Here is a 12,695-nt window from a genome sequence, read left to right as displayed (position 1 = left end):
TCAATATTACATACATGAATGGAAAATGAATGGTAGAAAATGTCTTGAATTTGAGGAGCAAACATTCCAAAGCTACATGAGAAGGCTGAATTTAAGTGCCAGCTATGACAGTAAATGATCTGTGTTCATTGAAACAGATCTGAATTCCAGCACAGTAGGAGGACTGCAATATAATTAATCTTACTTCTGTTTATGCCTACCATGTAGATCAAAAGCAATGAGGGATTCTTGGTGTAAGAAAATAAAACATACACCCTTTGGCCATTCTTGATTTGATAAGAGTATTGCCAAAGTACATCATCTGTCTGCCAGAAGCCACAGTAAGTCAACATTAGTATTTATCAATAGATCTCAAAGAATCAACAAGGGCAACTGACACAGATACTCTTGAGCACGAAGAACAGGTCACTGATAGATGCTCAATCATGCCTAACATTACTTTTCCCTCTGACCATCATATGAAACACTATATATGGAACTATTTTGCCAGGCTGCAGATACTCTACAGATTTTAAAAGGTATATGAAAATCAGCACATTACAAACACAATTTGGCCTGGCTCCTTTTCTCTGACTGGGCTGCTGCCCCCAGCAGCCTGGGGGACAGGCCCCTCCCTGGTGGGTGTGTGAGTCTGCAGCATCTTCTTGACAGGTGACCCAGTGATAGGAACTTGTGGCAACCCAGCAGTGTTCTCACTGTTGCACACACACAGTTTACAAGAAAACAGCAGAAGAAAGGCACATTTATTCTTACTCAAATTCAATATTAGTACTTTCAATATTTGATCAATACATATAAAAGCGGTAGAGACTTGAAAATAATTTTATATGTAACTACATAGAGTTAAATTAGTGCTTTTCATCTTCCTAATTTCTAGATCATTACTTTTCATTCTGTGCTTTAAAAGAAGAGGATAATGAAGAGCCTCAGTGAAATCATGTGAAGGAATTGAAACATTTTTTTGCATTATGTGTTCAGTCATATTTTTTTACTGACTTTGGAACATTCCACATAGTAGTTTCTTTGAAGGAGAAGGCACCTATAGAGGATCTGTCTCATGCCCAGCTAAAACATTCTAAAAAATTAACTTCTATGTAAGACTTACACATTCATCTTTATCACACATGATAAATCAGTTTAGACATCAATTCTTTATATTGTGATCACATTAATTCAGTGAAACAGAGTGGCATGTCAGTCTCTGGAGGGAGAACAAGTGAATACAGGCAGACTGACCAAGTGATACCATTTTCTTTGGGGGCTGGGAGGTGGGGGGTAAACTAACAAATTTAGTATAATTTTATTATAATTTTTTTCTATGTGCAAATCACCTAAAATTCTTATCATGCTTTCATCAAATCTTCCTCATGCTCATCTCTTTTTACAAAGGATAAACTACACTATTTGTACTTTGAGATAACAAATAAAGATAATTTTATAATTTGTTACTACTGTAAGGTGATACATTTTCTTTGTAATAAAATATTCCAGATGTCTCTGGGCTGTCCCATAATAATTTTTATGTCATAAAGAAATTCTTATTGCATTTTCCTTAATTTAGATACACTCTTAAAATTGCAGTCTTGTGCTGTCAAGTGTGCAACAAAACAGAAAGAAATATCAGAAAACAACAAAAGTTCTTTTAAAATTTTTGTAATAAATTTTAAAGTTTCTATGCTGGAATATGACATTTATTTTCTGTTCTATCTCTTTTACTCTCCTTTTTTTCCACAGTATTGAACATTTTATTTTTATTAAACCTAATTCACATTTGTATCTAAATTTAATTTCAGAGACTCTCAGAAATATGTGTGCTTTGTGATTTTAATACATATGATATCATTTGCCTTTGACGTTCATAGTACCTACAGAAATGAAACTATTTATGGAGTAGTTCTTAGTAGTAGACCATTCCTGAGCCCTTGTGATACATGGAAACTCCTAAGAAGGATAACTGACAGACATGGTTATTTAAATAGATTCAAGCAGCACGTAAATGTCAAAGGCATTTATAAGGTTTCCCAGTTCAGCTCAGTGTTTGTATTTGAATGTCTCTGCCCATCCTATAGCAGTAAATGTGGTTTATTCAGTTAAGATTTTCTGAAAAAAACACAGATCAAAGATGCTTATTTCAATTGCATGAATTTTGATGTGGTTAATATCTTGCTTGCTGTCTGGACATTGGAGATTCATATGTATAATCCAAGAAATCAATATTCAGAGTTGTTTGTGGGTTTTTTTCTAAATGAATACATTGTGAGAATTGATTCTGTTGGTTTTTACAACAGGTACTGTGTGATCCTAACACAGCCAGGTTTTGGCACTAAAATGTTTTGGTGTCACTGACTTGGTATCCTCTGGGAACTCTTATAAACATCCTTAATTTCCTGTTTCTTTTAGAATAATTCTCTATCCCTTTTCTTACAAAAATAATTTTAAAAACATAAACACTGAAGATCGTAAGTTAACTGCTTTTTCCATAGAGCTGCAAATGTTTATGTTCTCTTAAAACTACCAATTATTAGCTCTGGGGGATCATGAAGTTAGTAATCAACAGAGATTATAGACTCTGGGGGAGATTTCCTGAAGTAAATGGCCAGTCTAGTGTGAAGGGTTGCCAGATGCACTGCAGCTTTGACCAAAAGTATGGATTTCTTCATAGCTTGGCATGAATTTTAGTATACAGACTAAGGCAAAAGGCAGCAGCCTTTTAATGTCAGCCATTCTCCCATTTACTCCCTGGAGATCTTAGGTTACTTGACAAGTTTTTACTATTGACAATGTTTTTCAGCACTGCTGAGAAGGATCTGACAGTCTTCTTCATGCCCTCCTGTCAGGTATGTATGTTGTTAAGATGCCCCCAAACCTTTTTGGGCTGAAGAGTCTCAGTTTTCTCAGCCTCTCTTTTTATCAGATTCTCCTATTGCTTTGTGAACTTTGTGGTTCATTGCTGGACTCAGTACATAAGGTCTGTGTCTTTCATCATTTATAATTTAGAGCTCTTCTCACCTGCCTGGCCAGCCTGTTGCTGAACTTTAGATCTTTGTTTTATATTGCTTCCATTTTAGTGATATGCCCAGAAAAAGCTTCAATTCAGAATCACAATCCTCAAAAAGATTTGTTAAAGAAAATAGAGGTACCATCTTAAATTAGTTCTGTTAGTAAATACTATTTGTAAAGACTTCAGTGTAAATTTACTCCCTAAACAAAATGTCGCGTCATTAAGTTACAAGAACAGGTAGTACACAGGCTGGCATGGAGCAAAGGGCAATCTCTTCCATTCCTTTCTGTCCTTGACCTCTGTACTCAGACTGCCACCAAGAGGAGCAGTTGTGATGGTGGCAGTGCACACTGCTGTCCCTTACAAAGTACACCGAGCTCCTTGGCACAGCTCATGCCATTTGTTATAGATACGAGTCTGGTTTCACAGGGCACGTGCATCCCCTGCTCTGGGCACACAGGGGTCATTCATTTGCCTGCAAATCTGCCTCGGAGACTTTAATGGATACCCATGTTTATGAACGGCATTCTGTAAATAAACAGTCAAGGGAACACAGCAAAAAGTCTTTCAATCTATTGTAGTCTGGCTGGAAATGGATGTTCCATTTCCTACTAGCAATTTTTGAGTCAGCTTTCTCCTAAGAGCTTGACTAGTTCTTGTGAACAAAAAAAAAATTTTCGTTATTTCAACATGTAGAGCTTGAAAGGTGCCAATGTTAAAATGTTTAAATAGTAATTTGACTGGTTTCTTCCTTCTATTAAAAGTCATAAATAAAGATAAAATAATTCCTATAATGAAAGTTTTTTTCCCAGCCATTTCCTTCCATATATTTTTCTTGCTATACCTAATTGAGAATATTGCAGAATTTTACATGCTATTAATGTAGAAAATAATCCAGTCACAGAATCACTGACAGAAGTCAGCCCCTTTTCTGTCCTTTTGGCAAAGGTAGAAGACCTTCTTTCCCTTTCATTAAATATAGTTCCAAAAAATACATAGTGACTTTAAAAAAAATTCTGTAATATTCATAATATGCTGCCAGCCTCAGATATCAGAAGTCATGTGTGAAACTTATCAATATTTAAATAATTTATTGAATTTTAATAATTCCCTTAAATATAATTGTCTGAGCTTTCCCAGAACCTAGAAATCCTTGGATATCAGTGATTTGATCTATGCTTAGTCCTCTCAGATGCAAAATCCTGGCCCAAGTTCCTTTCCGTTTGCATGAGAAGTACAAATCTAAGAGGTGAATATTTAGGTTTGAATGAGGATCACTCACTGACATAATTTCTAAAGCAAACTCAGAGCCCAATCAATCCAAGAGATATTTAACTGAGGCAAAGTTTACACTGTTTATGAGTTTACACAGTTGTGCTGGCATCTCTTAGGACTGAGGAAGAATTCACACTTGAATTGCCATAGCCCTGCTCATCTGCCAGAAACCTTCCATTCCTCCCCCAGCACAACCTGATCTAGACTTAACCAACAGCAGAGCAGCATTTTTGCCTAAAATCCCCGTCCCACTGACCAAGGAAGTGCTTCATGTGTAACCCAGAAAGGACTTCACCAATGTAAGCTGTGTCTGCAGCAGGCAGTATTGGAGGGACAGCTAGAGCAGAGGAGGCAGCGAGCCCAGCTCCCTGTGTGACCTCCATGGCATTCTGACTTGCCCAGCTTCTCTTCTGCCCTTGTTGAAATCTGACTGGGAAATACTGGTGTGATTTCACTGGAGCTGCACTGCCCCAGATTCCCAATGGTAACACATCAAAAGAAGATTTTCCTTGGACATTGTCTAGAGTTTGTAGAGATACCAAACTCAAAGGCCTGAATAAGTGGAAGTTATAATTACTAAATGTGTCAGGCACCTCAACCAGATATAAGTTGCCAAATATTGCAGAGATCAGTAGAGGTACACAATTAAAGAAATGCTGTGCCATGGCTTATACAAAATTATATGTTTCTGATTCAGATTTATTGCATCGGATTATTTTAGGAGACTGGAAAATCCCTTGCACACATTTAGAACTGATCTTATTAAAACTTATTAACAGAAGTAAACTTTTATTTAATTACCACTTGGTTTAATTTCCTGTCTGTAAATCTTCTGACAACAGCAGTATGTATAAAAGGAACACTGACCTAGGTTTTCAGACGTGGTCAAATCTCAGCAGTTTTGACATATGTGTGTGAGTGATTGTGGACTCCTTTGAAAACTTCACAGACAATTATCCTGTTGAAAACTTGATAGGAATAGATTTGATCCTGCAAGAACCTCTCTGGTAATATAAAACAGTATGCAGATTTTTGAACAGAACAAACTTAAGAGAAATGGTAATATTTTACAAATTGGCAGAGAACAAAGAAATAATTGTTTTCTTTGGTATTAAATAAAGTAATTGATTCAAAACTTATGAATTAAGCTATAATCCATCTTATTGCTATCAGTCATGTGAGACAGTGAACAAAGAAAATCCATGTTGAATTTGGTCTTGTTTGTATGATGAATTCATATATCAAGATCAGTGAGTGTCTTGTAAAGTTTTTATAAAAATGTATATGTATCACTGGTATCACCATTGCCAGACTAGAGCAAGATTCTGAAAGTCACCAGAAGAATAGAGTTTACTTTTTCTCTTCAGTCTTTGTAGGAATTAGCAAATTTGAAAATCTCAGCTTAAAAATGGAAATGTTGACTTATTGCAAAGCTACCACTGAAAGTTTCAGGATAATTAATATACATAGACCCTTCTAATTCCTTGGGTTAAATATGTTCTTTACTATGAATAGAAGCTTAATATTAAATATAGTGGAATTTTTAGTGACTGATGTTATCCAGGAAATCAAAGGCAGACATGGAAGAGCCCTGAGCAATAGATGTTTAAGAAAGTGAACAAAACATATTCAGTGTGCAAAAAGCCTCCAACATAAAGCAGAAAAGCAAGCTAAATCAATCAGATTGTTTGCATTATATATGAGAAGAGATTTTAAAGGACAGCAACAGTAAGAAGTCTAATATTTTTATGAATGTATGAAAGGAATATTAAGTAAACTTCTGGGAAAGACCATGCTGAATAAATTGGTTAAAGCTGTACATCGGCTACTATTGAGGTATTTTTATACTACATTTGTATCTTCATATTAAAATTATATATTTGCTTGATTTTTAAAGTAATGAATACCAGCCTTTTAAATAACAGGATTCTGCCTTTATTCTTTAAATAAAATGGGAGGTGAAAAGGTAGGTGAATTAGTTCTCTTGGTAACAATCATTCCTATCCTGCTCTGGTTACATGCCTAGAAAATAATTAACAGATTTTCTCTAATGCTTCCTAAAGATGTTGAAACTAGAGAACAAATATTGACTGAGAGGCAGCAAAACTTGCCTGGACAGGGGAAATTAATGGTTTATATAACTGAAAACAGTTTGCCAAAAACAGAACAGAAGTTATGGAATATCTGATTTAAAGTTAATCACATGTCAAAATGGCCAGAGGTGGTGTGTACATGCACTTGGATATTTGCAGGCCACACTTAAGTTCTGGTACTACATAAAAAGGCTCTTTCACCATCCTGAGGATCTGCAGGGCCACTGTTCCTGTTGCTGGGAGCTGCTCAGGAGATGATTTCGCCGCGAGAGCCTTTCGGAAGCAAGAGGGAGCCAGTCATGAGGACCTGAAGAGGTTGTGGCATAACCAGGCTTTCAGAAACAGGAGTAAAAACTTGCAAGCATTGTGTTTGCCACTGTTTATCAGGGTAAAAGAGGGAAGGACTTTGAGGAGGAGGTGGAGGAAACAAACCTGCACCTTGTAACTGGGTCCAGCATATTGGGTAAGATGGATTTTGGACTGCAGTGTGTAAAATCACAGAGGGGGTGGAGGCAGTTCACTCTCCCCCATGCAAAGGTGGGATGCCTCTCATTCCGTTTGTTCTCCCCACACATGTGCACACCCCTTCCCCCAGGTGTGAGCTCTGCTTTGGGGTTGGGAAAAGCAAAGAGAGGCATTTGTTCCTAGCGCCGGCGTGGCTGCAGAGCAGGGTCAAAGACCACCTGAGCCCACGGGTGTTACGCAAGAGGCTGTAATGAAGGGGCCCCAGCCCGCAGCATCCACCAGCCCGCCTCCCGCTGCCCTCCCCAGTGCCGGCCCTGCGGCTCAGCGGGTTGCGAAAGCCCCAGGAGTACATAAAGCATTCCCTGCCTGGGCACTGCCACCACCATCAACACTCGGGCTCCCAAGAGGCTCCAGGGACCGGCACTGTCTGTAAGGGACCCTGCTGCTATGGTCAGGGGATGAGCAGGGGCCTTGCCTGCACATGCATCCGGGAAAGCTGCGTGACACCCTGGTGACCTAACAGGGCAGCCTTCTTCCCTTCGCTTGTGTGACAGAGCTTGTTTCTGATGCTATTCTCTGTTTGCTGCAGGGACAGGATGGCCCACACACAGAGAGCTCTGCCCTGGCTGCTGCTGCTGTCACTGGCCTTGGTGGGCAGCAGCACTGCAGAGCGGGACTGCCGAGTAAGCAGCTTCAAAGTCAAGGAGAACTTCGACAAGACCAGGGTAAATCTTCTTTATTCTCCTGGATCTGTGATGTCTTGCATAACTCTTTCCAGGCTACAAAATTTGGCATTCAGTAGCGCCAGTGTGGTCACATTTTGAAGTCACAGACTGTGACACTGAAAAACAGCTAAAGTTTGTGATGTGCACACCTCCACAGATGCTGGATCCTGGTGCACCTGATAAAGGAATACTGCAGAAACTGAGTTTTAGCAGCCTGGTCTCAAACTGTAGGGTATAAGCAGAAGGACTGTATTGACTTGGCTGTTTCTATGAAAAATTAATACTCTGGTGTTTTCAGACACCATTGCAAGGAAAAAAATGTACATAGATCTGACAAGATCTTCTAGCTGTTATTCCTTTTTCCACTAAATTTTGTTATACTTTGTTATATACTTTGTTATAGAATCCTTATACTAGACAGCTGCAGATACAGGTAAGTTTACCCAAAAAAAAGTCAGTATTTCAACACATTATGATTGCACTAGCATGTATTGATGGGTTTATGCTGTTGAAACAGATAGATTTGCTTCTTAGATACACCTTTGAGGGATGAAGTCAAAGATCTGCATGCTCTTCCCTCTGTCACCTCCCCTATTCTGTACTGTCTGCTTGTAATGTTTCCATTGTTCTAAGTCTACATGCAGCCTTTCTTATTTCCTTGCAGTACAGTGGCACCTGGTATGCCATGGCAAAAAAAGATCCTGAGGGGCTGTTTCTGCAGGACAATGTGGTAGCCCAGTTCAGCGTAGATGAGAATGGACAAATGACTGCCACTGCAAAGGGCAGAGTCAGACTCTTCAAGTAAGCTGTTTGCCACTTGTTCCATTTTGCTAAGCTCCAATCCTACCTGCTTCCCTGTGCAAGTCACTGAAGCTGTGCTCTTACATTGGAATGTAATCTTGTCTTTGGCTACAGTAACTGGGATGTCTGTGCTGACATGATCGGCTCTTTCACTGACACAGAGGATCCTGCCAAGTTCAAGATGAAGTACTGGGGAGTCGCCTCTTTTCTGCAGAAAGGAAGTGAGTACTTAACTACAGAGGATGTAGAACTACTTGGAAGACTAGTTATGTTGTGTGTCCATGCTGGGAAAAGAAAAAATTCTGTTGAATTTCTTAAATGCACTTAAAAGACATAATAACTATCATACTGCAAAGCTTAATGTGAACAAGGTAATCACTATTTTTATATGGGACAGCTGGTTGGCTTTCTTTAAACAAGTGAAGACCTGGCCTTTGTATATCTTTGTATTTCATTTGTTTGTTACCCAACAATATAATTGAAGGCCGCTGTTTGAAAAGAAATGAAAAGCAGATGAAGTATTTTAAGACTTGTTTTAGTTCAGAACTCAGTTACCAGATGCTAGTGTTCTCTCTGCAGCCTGATGTCAGAGCTGGCAAAGCAGGGAAGAGGATTTATAAAATGTTATTTTGTTTGATCTCGTGTCTCCAAATGTAGAGATTTCTCTGTTTTAAGAGACAAATATGATCATATGTATATATTTGTACTTTTATGTCATCTCTCCACCCTATACAAAATCAGTTTCTTGAGTCAATTTGAGCTTCAGACACTTTGTAGCTCAAGACATTTCCTTGGATTGTTTCCAAGAGAAGCAGGTAGAATTTGGAACTGATAGGAGCTCCATTCCATCCAAATACACAGTTACAAAGCATGTTTTGGATGTCAATTTGTCTTAAACACTTCCCAGGTCTCCCCAGAATATGCTGCTGAGTCATGGGCTCTTCAGGTTGCTGGCTGACCCCAAACTCTGCCTTTCTAAAAGGCCTGGTGTCCCCCCACAGGAGAGAAGGGGAAGAGAACAGAGTATTGCCTTCACCAGTGCAGATGTACTGCAAGGGAGAATCTTTGGCTCAAGGAGAGGAAGGTGCAGATATGTCAGGTTTTACTGCAAACACTGAAACAGCCTCACTTCTGTTAGAACAGTGTCTAGTGTGACCAGGTTTTTGTCAGATTACATAGCTAATTGTTTGGAATTATCTGAAGTTGTAACAGTGTTTTAAGAAGAGGGTTTATGGCAGAACTTGTAGCAAATAGTTGTAATACACAAGCAAACTGCATGATTATCTTTTTCCTTAAAATGGTAGTCTATTAACATCTCTGGTAAGAAAATATTTATGGGTTTGAGTCACTTTGAGCAGGCCGAGCATGTCCATCTTTATTTTCTTTTTAAAAATAAACATGGAATTAAATACTGGACACAGGAATAAATGAAAAGCTAATCTGCTATAACTTGTACTGATCTTCATCTTAGCATTTTCTTTAATAGACTTATGGCAGCAATCCTTTCTGATTTACTGGATTTCACTGGTGTCTCTAACACTTTTTTTTCTTTGCTATGTTTTTTTCCAGATGATGATCACTGGGTAGTGGACACAGATTATGATACATATGCTCTTCATTACTCCTGCCGTCAGCTAAATGCAGATGGCACTTGTGCTGACAGCTACTCCTTTGTGTTCTCCCGGGACCCCAAGGGATTACCTCCAGATGCACTGAAAATTGTCAGACAAAGGCAGATAGACCTGTGTTTGGACAGGAAATACAGAGTTATTGCCCATAATGGTGAGAACTTTTTTTTTCTGAAGAATTTTATTTCAGGGTGTAATGACTAAAGCACTGGGATTCTATTACTCATTAGATATCAAGTGCATAAAGCCTTTTACTTAGTGGCTGTAACACTGTCTTTTGAAAACTGGAGCTTGTAGTAACTTATTTCCAACTTTAGCTTCCCTTATCTCAAGGAGAGCTGAGGTGCATAGTTTTTCATGCAACATATCAGGTCACCTGAAACAGTAATTAGAGGAAGTTGTATAACAATTAAGTCAATGTAGTGTGAGTAAACATAGTAAGGATAAACTTCATAGCTATGGTAAAAAGTAATTGGGCAGCTTTTATCACATCTCTTTGCCTTTGTTCAAATACTTTTTTGAGAAATTCATCAGAAAGGCTTTTAAGGAAAATGGAAGTCTTGGAAAGGATACCTTACAGAAGACCCTTTCTCACAAGTCCTCATGTTAACTGTTTCACAAAGAGCTGTGGAAGAGGGTCATAGCCCTGATACTGGAAGCATGACACTATCTTGAGTCCTATAGTCAGGCTGAACTTACAACACAGGGAATTAGCTCACTTATGCTCAAGTGTATTACAAAGGTCAAATGGTAATTATCTAGAAGAAACCATAATGTTTCTTATGATAAGAATTACACTCAGAGTGGGGAATTGTAAAGAGTGAAGGAGAAAAATCAAAATATTTAGAACAAATAAAATAGTAGTACCTCTCCTTACTTCTTCCCCACCTCTCACATCCTGGAAGGCATGCTATTTATGAAAGACTTGACTGGTGAATCAGCTGAATGGGAACTCCCAATGCAATGATGTGAGCAAAAGAGTTAATACAATTCTTGCCTGTGTAAACCAAGATTCACATGAGATTGTTGTGCTTGGCATAGGTCTAATTGCTATGTCACATGAAGTAACAAGCATAAATGGAAAAAGTATTGAGGATGAATTAGAAGTTTTGAAGAAAAGCAGAAAAAATGATTAAAAGTTTGTAAAATGTGTCCTCTTGTGAGTGCTTTAAAGATCTTAATCTTTTCCTATTAGGAAGAGGTTAAAGGCTGACCTGAGCAAAGTCTGTGCTTGTCCACACAAGCAATAGGAATTGGATAGAAAATTACTTGCAAACACAGAAATAATTTAAATGGATGGAACTTTAAACTGGACACATTCAGAGCAGAAATAAACAGCCATTTGTTTAACTCCAAAGGTCATTAACCTTTGGAACAGTTTACCAAGAGTTGTTGTATGTTCTTCATCACTGAAATCTGTAAACCAAGATTAAAGGCTTTTCTCAATGGCATGCTAGAACAAACTGAGATTGACTGAAGGAACTTTTGGGCCTTATAAAGAAAGTCAGAAAGATGAGCTAAGTCAGCTGTTGTGGCTCTATTATCTGTTCATCTGATCCATAAACAGAGTAATACATTGCTGTGTTGCTTCAAGGAACCCTGTTATCAGATCTGTTGCTAATTGTGCACACTCTGCCTATGTCTTAAAGCTAATTAAGAGTGTGTGTATGTGTGTGTGTGTGTGTGCGCTCACTCAACTAATAGATGTACAAAACTTACTTGATTAAAAAAAAAATCAAAATATCTATACTGGCTGTTCAAGGCAAAAAAGAAGCCTAGGAAATGAAAGATTTTTGTTCTAACTTACACTGCATTTATGATGGTAGCTCCTTCTCAAATATAGCTCAAGCTAAGATATTCTTAGTCTCTCAGAGTAGTAGCTCAAGTAACTTTAAGCTGTGTAATGTCAATATTAAGTGAGAGTACTTGTAAATACAGTGTCATATCAGTAGAGCTGAAAGCTGCATCTGCTGTTAGCATTTGCTGGAAGCAACATTTGTGAAATAAAGAGTGGTATATTCCTTCTGCTAATTTAGTATTGCCATTAGAAGTTTTGGGGGTCAGGAGATTCTTACTTTGTTGAAAGAATCCTTTTTAGGGAAATAACTAGAAGCTTGTTAAAGTATAGACTCTTTTAAATCTAGTATCACTGAAAGATACTCTGTCATTGATCTGCCCAGTACATTGTCTGCAAAAGTATTAAAATTCTCAGGAGAAGTGTAACGGATTGGATGAATTCCTGTTTTGTTCCGAGTTGAAAATTCCTTAGAATTATGAACTGCAGAGTAAGGTAATGGCACTATTATTACAAGTAAAGACAACTGGACTCAAGAGCATTTTAAAGAAATTAGTAAGCATTTTAAATTTGGTGAAAGTTTGTGTAATTAAATTTTGTTTGGAGTGTTTAACAAACATAACTGTGGCTTTTGTGTGTTTCAGGATTTTGCTCTTAAGGAGATCCAACCCTATGGAAAGAAGCCATGTTACAGCACCATGGATGTAAAGTTAACACATTGATCATGTGTTCTCTGGAAAATGCTTTAAATGGGTCCATTTAGATTTTCAATATATTTATCTGAGCTGTGTAGCTCACTTTGTTAATAAACCAATGAAACATTTTAATAAACTTGGATTACATGGGATACAAATTGTATGCAAATCTGTACATATGTACACATTGGTTTCATTAGTAGCCTGTTATCTTAGT

General features: G+C 38.0%; 1 protein-coding gene across 1 annotated transcript; it reads left to right on the top strand.

Moving 5' to 3' along the window:
• The first annotated feature begins 7,385 nt into the window (after nucleotides 1-7,385).
• RBP4 (retinol binding protein 4) lies at nucleotides 7,386-12,636 on the top strand. Its single transcript, XM_063163501.1, has 5 exons — nucleotides 7,386-7,559; nucleotides 8,224-8,360; nucleotides 8,475-8,581; nucleotides 9,930-10,142; nucleotides 12,428-12,636. Exons 1-5 carry the CDS (start codon nucleotides 7,401-7,403, stop codon nucleotides 12,439-12,441), a joined length of 630 nt encoding a protein of 209 aa, XP_063019571.1. The 5' UTR covers nucleotides 7,386-7,400; the 3' UTR covers nucleotides 12,442-12,636.
• Nucleotides 12,637-12,695: the final 59 nt, after the last annotated feature.

The sequence above is a fragment of the Melospiza melodia genome, chromosome 9 (genome assembly GCF_035770615.1).
Source record: "Melospiza melodia melodia isolate bMelMel2 chromosome 9, bMelMel2.pri, whole genome shotgun sequence".
Taxonomy (NCBI): domain Eukaryota; kingdom Metazoa; phylum Chordata; class Aves; order Passeriformes; family Passerellidae; genus Melospiza; species Melospiza melodia.
The sequence above is the reverse complement of the archived record's forward strand: the minus strand, read 5'-3'. Positions and strand labels throughout refer to the sequence as shown.

Coding starts and splice junctions, on each gene's coding strand:
- RBP4 (XM_063163501.1), top strand. CDS start 7,401: ATGCTATTCTCTGTTTGCTGCAGGGACAGGATGGCCCACACACAGAGA. Junction 7,560..8,223: donor AGAACTTCGACAAGACCAGG/GTAAATCTTCTT, acceptor ATTTCCTTGCAG/TACAGTGGCACCTGGTATGC. Junction 8,361..8,474: donor GGCAGAGTCAGACTCTTCAA/GTAAGCTGTTTG, acceptor CTTTGGCTACAG/TAACTGGGATGTCTGTGCTG.